At 42.9% G+C, this 16,297-nt stretch overlaps 2 protein-coding genes across 2 annotated transcripts in view; one reads left to right on the forward strand and one right to left on the reverse strand.

Moving 5' to 3' along the window:
- Positions 1-768: 768 nt before the first annotated feature.
- On the reverse strand, positions 769-9,332 carry LOC139337976 (carbohydrate sulfotransferase 1-like). The gene is made up of 6 exons (XM_070972837.1): positions 8,959-9,332; positions 7,505-7,887; positions 5,922-6,132; positions 5,560-5,786; positions 1,748-1,965; positions 769-1,304 (listed from the first exon to the last, which is right to left on the reverse strand). The coding sequence occupies exons 2-6, from the start codon at positions 7,847-7,849 to the stop codon at positions 968-970; spliced, it is 1,338 nt and encodes a 445-aa protein (XP_070828938.1). The 5' UTR covers positions 7,850-7,887; positions 8,959-9,332; the 3' UTR covers positions 769-967.
- Positions 9,333-15,079: 5,747 nt separating this feature from the next.
- The window catches only part of LOC139337549 (anoctamin-1-like), a 42,522-nt gene continuing 41,304 nt past the window's right edge, over positions 15,080-16,297 (forward strand). Inside the window, exon 1 of the mRNA XM_070972180.1 lies at positions 15,080-15,560. Coding sequence (XP_070828281.1) covers positions 15,276-15,560 — 285 coding nt within the window. The 5' untranslated portion in view covers positions 15,080-15,275. The remainder of the gene's footprint in view (positions 15,561-16,297) is intronic.

The raw sequence follows: 16,297 nt of genomic DNA on the forward strand, positions 1-16,297 counted from the left end.
CCATTTTCCACGTTTAAAGTAGTTTTTAATTTGGGCAAAATCATATCTATGACCAAGTAAAACATGCTGTTATTGAAAAATATAATCAACTGTTGAATCCATTTCTGCTGCACGTGTACGGAAATTGTGGAAGTGGAAAGTGCGTACAAAAGCAGCTGATGGGTATTCTACACTGAGAGTTGTATCCTGTGGTTGAGGCTGTAATAACCAGAAAGTTTCTAGATATAATGAGATAGAATGATATGTGGTTACGGTAACAAAAGTTGCTTGGTATAACAGGATATATTGTCATGTAGTAACAACAAAAAGATGCCATTATTACACAAAAACATACTGTTATAACATGAAACCGACCTTGTTGAGAGATCTTGATCTTGAGAAAATATTGCTTTGTTGTGGGGGCAGCAGTACACTAACTTACATGTCAAAAGATCCACATGGCGAAGCATGTTGCTATATCAAATAACACTGGAATGGAAATCTATATACTGTAGCTTCAAAATGAAGTTAGATTTAAATACAGTGACCCCTTGAATGATCAAGTTGTACTGCATTTATTACTGTAATGTGGCTTTAATGTGTCAAATGGTACTTCAAAGGAGAAAGGACTGAAACTGAGGTAGACACAGATAGATAGATAGATAGATAGATAGATAGATAGATAGATAGATAGATAGATAGATAGATAGATAGATAGATAGATAGATAGATAGATAGATAGATAGATAGATAGATAGATCAGGTGACATGTAATCAGGCCAGTGGACATGATTTCAGATTGTTTTATAGAACTTTGTTTTAAACAGATGGATGAATGCAGCTCTTTTTCCACCACAGACATAATGAGGATATCCAGATCATTCAATCAAACAGCTTTGACTACGTAATCTCTGCTCCATGAACTACAGTACTGTCTTGTTTTCTGGTTTCTTAAAAGCACACTGGATGTACGTATTTCATCAGTTGTTTAAAAAAATGGGAGGAACGTCCTGTCCTCCACCAACGAGTGTGAGAGGTTTCTCAGTTCTCTGGGGTGGAACACTGTCTTGTATCCAAGGAGGTCAAGAAGAGGTTGGCAGGCAGTCTGAGTGTAAACCACCATGTCGAAGGACAGCTTCACCCTCCAGTTCTCTGCATTAGCAGCAGAGTCTCGAACGGTGGTGAATTTCTGCCGGGATGACAGATCGCTGCTGCCCCGGGTGTTGTTGATGATCCAATCCTCCACGCTGTGGTCCAGAACCAGACCAAGGAAGCTGTAGAGCTCCCTGGTCTTCTGGAGAGGAAACCTGGCCAAGTCTTCATACCTGATCAAGAGCAGGAAAGGGAGAAACGATCACTCAAAAACAGGGGAAAAAGGACCAAAAAGCAAAATAAGTCATTTCTCAGTACCCGTGACTGACAGTGATACAAATGATGATGATTTCTGATGTGCCACCTATAGACCTGCTGTCATGGTCCATTGCTGAGAACATTACATTGTCAAACTCTCAGACAGTCGGCATTTCAGGGGACCCTCATATTGTTAATGCTGTACTCCACTCAGAAAGTGGAAGCTAGTTAGCCAAACGAGCTAATGTCCTCTGCACTATACATTTTGTGCATGTTATTTCAACATGTACTGAGTGTCATGCTAACTGGGTGACGGCAACCATGATTTTTTAAGAATACCAATATCTTGTCTGGAAAAAATGAGGCCATCATAACCACTGTCTTAAAGCCATTTGATCTGAATCCCTGTCCTTCTCACCTGAGCAGCATGTACCGCCCTCTGAGCCAGGCAGGTCTAGCCAGGCCTGTGGACACAGACCTGAGGAAGTCCTCACACACTGTGTTGATCTGTCCCAGGTCCAGGTTGTGGGGTCGACGGCCTGTCGCTCTCCACAGACGCCACAGCCGGTAAGTGTCTCGAAATGTTTCAATACGGGACGCCAGGATGCCACGTGGATCTCGAACAAGCTGGACCACCTGATGATGAGGAAGAGACATCAGGAATACACTGTGGTTACAATGTCAGCAACAGTGCAGATGTCTCTGACTCCATACACCAGCATGTGTTTAAAGGTTTCAAGGTGAGTGCAGGAAGAACAAGACTACACTACTAGTGGGAGCAGAGGCAAAGAAAGTAGTAGCTGTAATACCTGCAGTAATGGCACATTTCCATTACACAGTTCCAGCTCTACTCGACTCAAATCTACTCTACTCTACTTGGTTTGGTTGAGTTTCCATTACAATTGAGTACTTCATAGTACCTCCCCAACGTAGGCGGGGTCGTCATACCACGGCTGCGCGAAACTGCCATGATGTCAATTTGTACGCGACGCAAACAGAGCTGACAAACAATGGAGGACATCAAGGCAATGTTGTATTTGCTGCTCGGTTTGTGGCTTTTTGTCACACACAAAGCAAGAGAAGAAACCGAGCAGCCATTTCCCTCAAGTGAGAATAAAGAATAAAGTCAGCGGCTGCTGTTGCCCGGTGTTACAATGGAGGGGGCGGGATTGTTTTTCCGATGTTGGACGTCGCAGACCAGTGACGACACTCTCCGGCCAATCAGTGGCCGACAGGCTGTTGACGTCACACATATAGTATCGCTTCTACTCGCTTGGAACCTCGTACTATCCCTAATGGAAACACAAAACAACCGGGTAGAGTAGAGTCGAGTCGAGTTGAGTCGAGCCGCGCTAGTGGAAATGTGGTTTAATACTACGGTAGTAGAAGAGAAGAGTAATTAAAATTCCACTTCATTACAATCTCACTGCCAGATCTTTTTGGTAGCTGTTCTGGAGCTTTTGAATTTCACGCTGTGCAGATGGATGGAGTTTGCCCAGTTGCACAGTACAGGAAGCACACACACATAGCTAAATTATTTTTAAACATTTGAAATTAGCAAATCAATTAGTTTTTACTTAGTATTTGATATAACTTCAAGTAAAGTTATAAAAGAGTTAAATTGGGTCTAATAGTTGCCATTGGCAGCTACATAGCTCCAGTCCAGCAGATGGTGACAGCACAATGAAAAGGAGTGATCAGCAAGAAAATATGGTCGGTTAAACCGATAGCTGTTGCCACATTTTATTGTGGATTTGCTTCACTGCAATTATCACGGAGACAGACAATATTTTTTATTGTGTTTATGAAATACAGGAATAAATATTCATTTAGCATCAGAACTACTAATTCAATAATTGAACATTTTGTACTTCAATTAACAGACCGTGTGTGACACATGTACAAGTGTGGTAACCATACCTGCCAACAAGGGGATTTGAAAATACAGGAAAACTCTTTTTAGAATTTATGGGAAAATATCTTAATGGGAGGACAGCAGGAGAGAAGGGTAAAATATGGGAGAATCCCCAGAAAAACATCCTCACCTTTAGCAAAGGAAAACGTACTTGTGGTCAAAACTTTGTCCGTATGTAGTGTGCAGATGTGCTTTTGTCTTTCTGTGTATGATTTCTTTTTTGAAGATTATTTTTTGGGAAGTTTGGGAACATTTTGTGACAGGTGATGAGACAGGCCGGAAAAATGGGGGAAAGTGAGGGGTATGACATGCAACAAAGGTTTCCTGCTGGAACTGAGGCAGCAACTGATGCAACTATGTGGCCATGTGGCATGTGCTGTAACCACTCTAACCCTACAGGAAAGACCGTGTCTGTAGTCATGTCTCCCCTAAAATATTTTGTTTGAGTTGTTTTGATCTGGGGGTGTGCTTTGAACACAGATGCTACTGAAGTATCATAGAAATATTGTAGGAATATTATAGGAATAGTACAGGCAGCAGCGTGTCTCTATGATCCCCTCGCTCTTTCGGCTACACCATCCATCCATCGATAGTCTATACCCGACTATCCCTTTCGGGGGGGGGGGGCAACATATATAGCCAAACAACCATTCATGCTCACACTCATACCTAAGGACAATTTCAGTCACCAATTAACCTAATGAGCATGTTTTTGGTCTGTGGGAGGAAGCCAGAGTGCCTGGACAGAACCCACGCATGCACGGGAAGAACATGCAAATTTCACACAGGCCCCGCCCGACCCAGGGATCGAACCGGTGACGTTCCTGCTGTGAGGCACGCACACTACCTGCTGTGTCACAGTGCCGCTTCACGGCAACACGTTTCTACTTATCACTTTGATCCTGAAGGTGATGCTCCTCTATAAAGTATATAGGGCACAATATAGTATAGAAGTGAGTATTTACGTAATATAGTTTTGAGAATATTAGACTGTAGATCCAAGAATAAACTGACAGAAGGGCGGGAGGAACTGAGAGAAAAAACACAACTACAAATCAATCTACTTCAGCGTCATTGACAGCACCATGGATTTATCAATAAAGCACATTGAAATCTATTGATACCTCAGAGCCATAGATTCTAAATTGCACAAACCTCAGTCAGACAAAGGATCAATGAGTCAGGCAAACTAGATGAACTCCTATACCGCTGCACTCTCTCTGCTACTGGGGGATGGAGAGGAGGGATAGCAGGTTAACAAGGGGGGTTGCATTTTGGTCATTTTGCTAACAAGGGAACAACATCCCCCCATCATCCTCCGTTTAAATGCCTGCTGCTGCAGACCACATGGACAGAATCGTCATTAGAATCATTACTTACGCGACTGACCACAAAATTATGACTGCAATTTTTTAAACTTACACCGAGGGAGTACCAGCTGCAGTAGAAATGAAATCGAGAAATGTACCTGTTACCAAAAGCAAGTCGAGTTTAGCTGAGCTGAACCGTAACATGCAGACTCTCTGTCCTCACTCTCCCGCTGGGTCTCAGACTCTGACTCAGAATAAAAATAAGCACCAGAAACTGTTCCACTGCTGCTTGCCTGCTCGTCTGTTACCCTCTTGCCTGTCTGTACTTTGTTCCTGTAAACTGTCTATGATCTGCAACCCACCGTTTCACCCTGCTACCAGTCTTCAATTCAAAATGCTTTTGTAAAAGGCCGATGTGCTTTACATACAGCACGTGCTCAGCCAGCCAGGCCAATGCAATCACACTCATTACATCAGAGTGAGTTTAACGAAGGGTATTGGCACAAAATTAACACTGCTCTGTCAGCCTGTATTGGGTTTAATATGTGTCCATGTGTCTGTACGTGTGTTTAGAGTATTTCTGAGGGACTGTGGTCGCTGTTGCTTCACGTTCAGTCAATACCAATTTAGAACTGCATTGATTAGTCATCTAACCTTGCATCAGCTAGTCCACCGTGCACTCAGCTTGTGAAGAGCTGTTAAATGGAGACTCTGGACTCAGCAGTGCCAAACTGACCTGGAAAAAATAATCAGCTGCTCACTACATCTAGGTCTCACTATTAAATGTGTCTGCTGTCCAAACCACAACGGACAAGTTGCCAATTATTGGTGGAAGTGTCGCTTCACACTAAACTGTGTTCCAGTTAAAAGTCCTCATTTTCGTGACTTCCGTAAAAACGCCAAGTCTCAATTCTACAGCTCTGATTTGAATGGACAAAAACTACAATACTGATTTTTTTTTCTGTTTTATATATAATGACAATAATTTTTGTAATTGTTTTCCACCTTCAGGTTTAGTCTTGGGTCCTCAATCAGCGCTCTGAGGTCGCTGATTTGGGGAATCCTGACCGTCTTGATGGCTGCGTGGCGCTTTGCTCTACAGACATCAGCAGCCAGTGACACATTGAGTGGCCCACACCTCCTCACACACTCCCCCTCATCAGCCAGAACCAGGGTCTGCCCCTCTCGGCCCAGGGGAGCCTCACATACAGGGGGGGTGCACAGAGACCGGCCTGAAGACAGGACACATACAATATTAGAGAGTGTAACATAACAACAATGCATTGTAACATACATAAACATTACCGCAGTATCAGTATTATTAATGAAAGCAGGACAAGTGGACCAACTGCTGACGTGTCCCTTACTAGCTCCTCGTCTGAACAGCTTGTCAGTCGAGTGGTTAGCAGGACGGGGTCGTATGTAATTCTCCAGACTGTTGAGGTGACAGTGGTACAGGGACCTCAGCAGGTCTCTGGCTGCTCCCAGCATCACCCTCCTCTCAGCCAGGTTCCTCTGTGCCAGTCGAGGAAGCAGCGCCAGCTGGACATGGTACAGAGGTTCAAACAGGTAGAAGACCTGGGGTATGAAAAGATATCAAAGACAATACATGACAGTTACAGTGCACTTCCATATAATAACTGTTACAGAATGATGTTTCTGGGTGCAAAGTTTAGTCCCTCTTCGGACAAAATAACTGTCATATTTCAGCAGTTACTTCATGTCTCAAGGATCAAGTGTCTCAATGTTTGCTGAGGTGACAAAACAGGCAGTGCCACCCCAGCTCTGTGTATTGGCAAGTAATGCTCCAACCCCCAAAGCCCCCAAAATACTGACCATGCACTCTGCAATTTAGATTCTGCAAAACCCCAACTGAATATTACTGCAGAATTTGAAAGACAGAGTAAGGTCTGAACTTGAGAAACATCAATGCTGATGCAGAGCTGGTGTAATATTTGCTAGTTACCAACATGGGATGTAGCTAACATGATCCAGATGCTGCCTAATTTTTGCTGAATTACAATTTTTGTGCAAAATTCTGCCATCTGTGAGGATCTGATGAGCTCATTTGTGTGTGTATATTGTTTGCATGAAGAAAGCTGAATCCCCTTTTCTATTGACTGTCTTTTAGCATCGGTGCTATATGGGCTGTAAGAGGTTTACTGTGGGCTGTGATGGGCCCAGATTACAGGATCAGTTGAGTATTAATGCATTTTCCCTGACAGAAACCTATATTTCCTTCCATAAAGTGTGATTTTATAAATGAGAGAAATGACATCTTTGATGAGGTCACTGATGAAAAAAAGAAAAACACCATGACGATCAAGCTGGTATTTTTCTATTTCTGTCTCTGTACATACAGTGCAACCATCTGGTGCCTTGTAAAGGCTGCAACAAGCTTGTGTTTTCACACAAGTGCACTATCACAGGTATCGTTCTGAGGTTGCTGAAGTCTGTAAAAAAATCAAGTATACACCCTGTGTTGTCCCGATGGCCTAAGAGTCGTTTAATGTATTTATGTAAAGATGATGTGCTTGGACCCTCCCTGCATCGCTTACAGCTATTAGTCTGGCACTGAATCCCTCTAAAGCCTGTCTTGAGGAAGGGTCCAGACTTAGTGCATTTTCCTAAATAAAATTTTGTTTAACCAAATTACACCCCAGAGTTCAGCCCAAGGGATAGATCTGATCAAGTCTGTCAGTGGCCATCGTGCAGCTCAATTGTAGCTCTCACAGAGTCCTAAATCATGTCCAGTCAATTGCATTTGCCACAGGCTGAACCCAATCAAGTTATACACACATCCCACAGACTATCAAAAGAAACAGGATGTAATACTTTGGCGTGTCAAGCCAATGGCTCTTAATGCATTCTCACTACTTACGATTGTATTTTGACTGGAGATGATAATTTGATATGAAACAGGTCACGTGTTTGCATATTACATTCTAACCTCAGGATGCTGGTTGAACAGCTGACCCACAAACGACGACCCGCTCCGCGTGGTGGCCAGAATGAGGATGTGGGTTCTCTTGCTGGCATTAAAGGACGGGAGGGAGGCGGAGGGGGAGGAGGGCGTGTCGGAGAGGATCTCTTCACAGCCTTGGTCCGAGGCCTCCAGTGTCTCCTGGCCCAGTCGTGTAAGATCTCTGAAGCTGCAGTTGACAGCGTGGCCCGTGGCCAGGCCCACGGAGCACAGCAGGCTTAAAGGTTTGGTGGAAAAGGTACGGATGGCCGTGTACTGGATGGCTATGGAGGCTAATGCTAGCAGCACCATGGACTTCCAAGAACACTGCATGGTGGCTGGACAGATGCATCAGGAAGCCACAGCACTGTCTGCCAGACAAGAGGTCAAAGACACAAGGGGGACAGGAGATATTAAGACTGTTGTCTTCGTTTTCATTACTGTTTTGGTTCACTCTAACAGTGAACTCAATGACCTTTCTGTGTGCACTCAATCACTGCTGCTCACTGCTTCAACTAAAAGATGGACGAAAAGCCAATTACAATTAAGAGTATTTCTTTATTTCCTGAACATCAAGGCACGATTGAAAATGATACTAAACACAATGAACTCTTTCAATTTAGTTTCAATGTCATTCAATACTTATGCCTGACAATACTTAACTGTTTATTCAATCATATTTTGCTGACTCAACTCTGAAAATCCTGATTCACTGTATAAAATTGCATAAAATGTAAGTAAGGGACAAAGCCCTATTCAGAACAGGTTTGTTACTCAATATTGAGTCTCTGAAATGGAAACTGGCACCACTGGTAATTAACCAGACATCATATGTCACACTCACAAGAAGGCACCTGGATACTTGCAAATACAACAGGTGTGGTACTGTGTGGACAGAGAGGACAACAACAAATCCCATTCTGCAACCTGCACCTTCACAATCACTGAATTACAGAGCACCATTACTCTACATATGACCGTTTGCTAAGAAGTGCCCCGCTATCTTAGAACATTTCTGAACCCTTTTCCAAAAAAAGACAAAACATTTTTCAACATTTCCATTTTCAGTCTGTCTCCCATCACTCCCATGGTCGCTCCTCCTGTGCTGTCAATAATCACTGCGCGTCACTAACAGGTGTTATGTTGCTGTAACTACGCCACTGGGCCTGTGGCATATTCATCAAACGGGTGAATTATAATAAATGTCTTTTCTGTCTGTCTGAGTCTGCCCACCCATCCATCTGGAATAAAGCAGCACCGCACATTAGCCCCACACTGCTGCGACTAACTGTCATCAGTCTATCACAGACGCTAGCTTATCTGTCCTCACAATGAGGCTGAATATTAGCCATCACTGGCATCAGAGGTCGAAATCTCTTTCCCCCTCGATTCGTGGCCGCATCCTCAGGCCCGCTCCATCCCCGAGCCCCTGGTTTAGTTACCTCTAGTCGGTGTTTTCGCCGTCAGTATGACGGCTGCTTGTGGCAGAGACATGGTGGTGTCGCTGTGTGGCCGCACCGCTGGAGCGAACGCCGATCAGCGTCTGTCTGAGCGCCGCGCAGGGAGGATGAGGAGGACATGACGCTGCTGGCAAGAGGCGATCCTGGTCCAGCTGTGAGCTAAACGGGGGTTAGACCGGCAGTCACATCCACAGCACAGGCTGCAGGACTGCTACGTGACACTGAGACACTGATGAAAGGTACAGGTCTCTTTGCTGCTCCGTATCTGTCTCTGCCGCGCTGCATCATCCCTCTGTCCCCCCCCCCTCCCTCTCTCTCCTAACGCCTCCCTACCCGCCCCCCATCCATATGTGCACAGCGTTATATTTAGGTCTTATTATTATTTTCATGCATCTCTCAGCTGAATCTACGCGAGGATTCAGCTTAAAAATGTGAAAGGAAGTAACAGAAAACAACATAGAATTTAACATGAAATTGTAACTGAGCTGAATAACAGGACAGATATCTGGATGTAAATTCACAGAGTGTGTATGTATTACAGGAAGAGCGGCACATTTGACAGACAGCATCACAACTCTATAGATGAACTCTACTGAAATTTGATGGAGAGGAGATGGGGATGGGAAAAGAGAAGGATAAAGGATGGAGAAGGAGAAAATGAATTGCATTATCAAGCAACTGTATTTGGCAAACTAAGCTGCAACATAGATCCATAAGAGTTGTCAGCCCATGACTGGATCACAGACCCCGATGCACTAAGTCACCTCCACTCTGATACCTGGATATTGTGAACTAACATCTTGTTTTTGGACTGAGTGCATGCACTTTGCATGAGCTTGGAAAGGATTAAAGTGCAAGATCTGCAAATTCAAGCCAGCAAACTGTGAGAGCACAGTCACACCTGCAAAGATAAGGCTGTATTTACAAGCGTTTATCTGTCACAAGTTAGAGCTGAAGTCAAATGTTCAGTGCAGTCAGATTCTTCTTCAGTAATTAATTGAATTGGTTATAATTATTATGTAGCTGTTGCCATAGCTACACATTTGAGATGAAGTTGGTGTGACCTCAATCTGTTTCCTGCATGCAGGCAGCACATCACTACAGTTACCTGCAACGAGGCATGATGTCTGAGCCACAGCAGCCAAGTGACGACCTGAAAACAACACAGTGAGAGCTCAGCGACCAGCTGACACTTCAACAAGAAACCCTTTACTACAATGGAGGATGTGATGTGCACAATTCATGTAAAATGTTTGGCTTTGCTACTTTGTACATTATGCATACACAATTTATTTTTCCATTGACTGTGAATAAAGTAAATAATAAACTGTGCTTTATTTTTAAGATTTAAATTTACTAGTGAGGGTCGTGTCCCAGGTTTTACATCATGTCACTGTTCAAAGAGGTGATACATACATTACCCATTTTTATAATAACACTCTGGCTTCTGGGACTTTTATTGCACATTATGTTAAACTCAGCAATGTGTTGAAGGGCTGCTAAATTCTACACACCAGCAGATGTCACTGTGCTGCATTTCAAGCCCTGAAGCTGTGAATCTTTCTCAGCAAAGACACACATCTCCAAAGCTTCATAAGGCTTCATCAGCCCATCACTAATAAATACTAACTGAACATTATGTGACAGAGAAATGTAAGTAAACCATCAACCAACCATCAAGGCCATTAAATACATTACATGTAAAGCAGCTACTATATCATTAGAGCAGGAGTAGAAGAAGAAGAAGAAGAAGAAGAAGAAGAAGAAGAAGAAGAAGAAGAAGAAGAAGACGAAGATGAAGAAACATACTCTTTATTATCACTACATCACATGAACAGACTACATGCACACGGCATGCTTAAGGTGAAATTATTTCTCCACATTTGACCCATCCTGGACTGTCCTTCCGGAAGACAGCACACACACATGGTGGAGGACACGCCACCAGCGCCCAGAGCGGGAATCGAACCCAGGTCCTCTACTGCAGCAGGCTGTTTGTTGCCTCCTGCCACCTGCTCTCCATGAACCTGTACAGAAAACAACTCATGTATACTGATCAAAACATAGAGAAGATAAATGGACGTCACATGTGAAGAATACTGGGTCAGTCATTGCTTTTTTACAGGCTGTCAATCAGCTTAATATGGGCCAGTTCTGCCATTTGTATGAGCCACTTCTCTCAGTTTTGCTGTTTCGGGAACCCTGCAGCTTGACCCAACTTCCATGAAGAATAGAGAAGTCGCGTATTCTCCACAGACACACGAGCTGCTTCTGTGGTGATTCTGAAACACACCGTGGCACATCTGGTGGAATTCCTACTTTTGCTTTACTTCAGTGGATTATCTGTAGACGTAGATCTTCTTCTGACACGTTCAAAGTCTTGTAGTGACCACAGCGTTCTATCATAGGCAGAGCAGACGGTCACACTGACTAACAGCTAGACAGCAGCCTGCCGCACAAACAAAGAGCCACAGAATCTGAACAACAACCCACCGCTCAGCTTTTCTGTTCAACTCTCCTTTTATCTCATTTAGAATCATGAGCACACATCTTGTCCTGCACCACAGCTTGTTGAACAAGGCACCAAACAAACAAAATTGCACTGCTAACGTCTGATTGCAGCCTAGATAGCTGCTCAACTATTGCTCATTACACAGCCTTTAAAGGTACCTGCTAATTTCACTTTGGTCTGGATATTTAATCATCAGGTCATACTTGACTTGCTTCTCACGCATTCCTTAGTAAACACACGATTCTTTGCACCATATTGTTGTGTTACTCAGTTTTCTAGTGCTCCAGCCTGTGATTGATTAGGCTATGAGGCTCTTCTGAACAAACACCACACCAGAACCCTGAAGAGGTCTCAAAACTGACATGTAAAATCCAGATCTGTCAAAACTTAATTTGACTGGTGTACACAAAATTTTGGCCATTGTTGTTGGAAAAGCTGAGTTACAGTATGTGAACACAAACACCACTTCCTTCTGTTTCCTGTGAGAACTGACCTTTGGCCCCTACATCTTGCTCCCAGCATCGAGTCAGACACATGATATCCCTTGGGAGCCCGGCGGCATGTGCTCTACAAGGTCTCTGCTTTCCTTTGCTTGATTCCCTGTATATTTTTTAACTCTTAAAATCTAAAAATACAGCTGAGTGCGGATGTTGGTGCTTTGTTACATAAGCTTGTGGGACTGAAGTGTCAGGAATAAGAGGTTGTACAGAAAGTTTCTGGATCTTAGTTCTCACAAAGTAAACAATCATGGAAGAAAGGACAGTTTCCTGGAACAGCTTCACAGAGGAGAAACTACACAGAATTCACTTCAAGCTTCATGTTTTGGTCAGTTTTTAATGTACTTGAGGAAAATTGTCACAGGTTTCCTGGGCTCAACTGTAAAACCTGACAGTAATGAAGACAATTACTCAAACTGTATTTAGTCTATATTCCAGATTTTTATGCACCATAGCAGTGTTATCATTCCTACAGTGAAAAGAGTGTCCCGTCAACCTTTTTAGAAACGTCTCCTGGATAATGTCACCGTCCACCTTTCTTTCATTTCCTGTATCTGTAGTTATCAGTTATCAAATTATCATTATTAGCATGTGTATTTCTTGCTCTGTGATCTGATGGATACAGATGATAGATACATTATTCTTCCTGGTCAAAGTGAAGTTATTGTATCATTTTAGTTTGAGAAATGGACTTGCTGCGGTGATGCTAAGACTTTTTTTGGCCTGTTTTCTATTTATTCTACTGTCACAGGGCCTCATTTTGTGTAATTGTGCAAACTTTATGTGCACACAAAAGACAAAAAATGGTGTTTGTCAACCAATATGGCTACAATTCAGATTTTTTTTTTAAATCTGCTCAATGCAGCAACATGCAATCCCTCAGGTGGCACTGCATTAAAAACCGATATGACTGTGTAAAAGATATTAATATATGGGCTTGGGAACACTTCAGAAATCATTATTGGTAAACACAGTTTGTTACAAATGCAATGCAAGACTCCACCATGCAAGTGGAAACTATACATCAGCAATATCCAGAAACACTGCCGATGTGTCTGAGCTCATCTGAGATGGACTGACACAAAGTAGAAAAGTGTGCTGTGGTTTGACGAGTCCACATTTCAGACTGTTTTTGGAAATGCTTTAGCTTCATTATAAGAGAGCGCCGGCAAAAAACCTGCCTCCTTTTTAATGATGTTTGGTGCATTATGAAGACAAAATGAAAACAGAGACTCCAGACTGTTGAGCAACTGAATATCAAGCAAGAATGGGGAAAAAATGTCACTTTCAAAACTTCAACAATTAGTGTCCTCAGTTCCCAGACACTCACTGAGTGATGATGATGATGATGATGATGATGATGATGATGATGATGATGATGATGATGATGATGATGATGACATGCCTCTGTCCTAACTTTTTTGCAACATGCTGCAGGTATCAGACTCAAAGTGAGTGTATATTTACATAAAAAACAAGTAAGTTCATCAGTTTGAACATTAAATATATTGTCTTTATATTGTATTCAATTGAAGTAGGTCTAAAAGAGTTTAGGAATTGTGTCATTCTGCTTTTCAACCTGGCTTACTGTTGCTGCAATGCAACGTCATCCGGCAAGGAGCTGATCGAGTACATGCAAGCGTACCTTCCTGATGGATTAATTTGTAACATTTGTGACATGAGACTTCCTGGATCGTATTCATGTCTCACCTGTACCTTAAACAACGCAGCCCCCTGCGCTGTTTTAATGTCTGATTCCCCACTAACATCTTTTCACCCCGGGCAACAAGATCCTTCAACAGCCAGCTTGTGTATTGTTTTTTGCACGTTTTGTTTTTCCTCGCCATTTACGTTGTCTTTTTGCACCTAATGTTGACTGCCTTGTTTGCACTGCTACATTTATTCATTCATGTTCATTTGAATGACCAACACAAAAAAAACCCAAGATGGATAAGGCCAATGTGGTGTCACTCATAACGTGAGCTGAGGTGTGAGATCATCACAATGAATCTCTTCTTTGACGCTTCATAGCAAAATGACACACCAGCGTCTCGAGGAAAACCTCAATATTTGATGATTCTGCAAATGCAGGATTTTGTCCAATGCAGATGTTTTTTGTGTTGTCCCAGCTTTAGCCACATGAGGCGCTGTTGGCACCAACAGTAAGCACAGCTGTGCAGAGCTGTTAAATGTTGGCACAGTTCAAATAAGGTCAATAACCTCAGCATGATTAAATATCTACTCAATATATTAAAGTGTCCAGGGAAATCATATAGCCTGAGATATGGGACAAATATTGTTCATAGGTCAAACTTTTTTTTTTTTTTTTTTAAATGATGGAAGCAGTGCGAGTAGTAGAACTCAAATTCAAACATACCCTCACAGACTTACCCTGTCACTGGAAACCCACTGCCAGCTTTTTATTGATGTGATCCTGTTGAGCAGTGGTGCTTTCAATGACAAAAAAATGTCTGTACTTCTCACTTTCATTCGTACAGTGAATGACGTAGACAACAGAAGAGCTCAACTTACTTGAAAAGTCTCAAAGCAGACTGGCAGCAGTGCCTCCTGCGGTGCTGTGGCTGTAAATGAAAGATCAAGCTATGATTTCCCATTCTCAGGACTGTCCTAAGTGGTACTAAAGCTGTCTGTTCCTCAGCAGACGCATTCATTTGATGCATTTTTGTGTTTTATGTCCTGTGGCAGTACTTTACTGGTTATAATGACCCTGTGCACTGTGTTATTTTTATTTTGTAATATTGTTTGAGCTGGACCAAAACTATAGCATTCCCTCTCCTTTTTCACTGACATCAGTGGCGATGTGCCACTGGCAAGGAAGAGGGAGGGAGAGGAAGAGAGACTGTTTGGTGTGTATTGGGGTGGCTGATCTTGCAGTGATTACAGTTGAGTAGAGACAGAAAGAGTGAGGGAGGGCACCTTGTGTTCATCAGAGTTTTATCGTTGTCTAAGTTTAGATCTTGGCTCGCAGACGGCTTCTCAAGTAACAAGGCTGCAGGCTCACTTCAACCACTCCACGCTGAGACAGAACCAGAGCTCCACGCAGAGCTTTAAAGGGAGGCGAGCGAAGGCTCTGAAAAGTGGCAAGACACAAGAAAATAAGAGAAGAGGGAGAAGAGGGGCTGTTAATGTCAGACGCTGTTATATAATGAGACATTTCAAACAGGAGACAGAGACATAGAGAAGGAGGAGTACAAATTGGACTATTCTGTTTGGAGGCAACTCTTCACCACATCTGTTTATTTCTGCTTTTTACCGTCTGGGACTGGACAATGACAGAGGAAGCAGCCGTGGGAGTCAATCTGTCCCCAGCCTCCAGGTCTGAGGAAGCAGCCGTGGGAGTCGATCTCTCTCCAGCCTCCAGGTCTGAGGAAGCAGAAGTGGTAGTCAATCTGTCCCCAACCTCCAGGTCTGAAGAAGCAGCCGTGGGAGTCAGTCTGTCCCCAAACTCCAGGTCTGAGGAAGCAGAAGTGGGAGTTGATCAGTCTCCAGCCTCCAGGTCTGAACAACAGGTTCCACATTTTTTAAAAGACGTCATCTTCCACGGCAAGTTTAAGGTGAGTTTCTCCACATGAGACAGACAGAGCAGACAGGGACTGACAGCGAGGCGAGTAAAAGGACAGTTAAGACAAAACAGACAGAGCCAATGAAGGAAACTGGTCCAGGTAGGGATGGAAACAGTATGAATGTTTGTTTACAGATACTTGTTGTAGTACTAATACAGTAAGTATACTGTGATTGGGGTGCAAGTATTGCAAAACAAAACAAAACCTCATTATTTTAAGAGCTACAAATTTCTTGTATTCTTACAAGAGTACATAAAGTACAGTTTGACATAACACTTTTAACCTCTTGAACCTCACTGAACTCTTGTTGTGTAAGTTAAAATAAACTCAGGCTGTTTGGCCACATATTTTTCAAACTATGTTGTGGAGATCCCAAAGTTTCCAAAGAAAACAAACATGTCAAGCTGACTCTTGGGGAAATATGTCCAAAATGAAACACACGACATGGAATAGCTCTTCTCATTTGACTGAATAGTGCAGAAAAAACATAAAACATTCTTCTGTTTAAATATTTCACGCTACTGACTCACAAACAAGGAATTGCAAACATGGAGTCATTTATTATTTGATCCCCCAGATAGTGTTGATGACATGTCACCTTGCAGCAGCGCTGTTGCCTCAATCCACAAAGAACGTCAAAACAAAGTTCATTCTTGTTGACAGTAGAACTCACACTTAAAGGATGACTCCTCTCTGGTGGTCTGAGGAGCAGGGAGCTCATGAAAGAA

This window comes from Chaetodon trifascialis, chromosome 10 (assembly GCF_039877785.1).
Source record: "Chaetodon trifascialis isolate fChaTrf1 chromosome 10, fChaTrf1.hap1, whole genome shotgun sequence".
NCBI lineage: Eukaryota > Metazoa > Chordata > Actinopteri > Chaetodontiformes > Chaetodontidae > Chaetodon > Chaetodon trifascialis.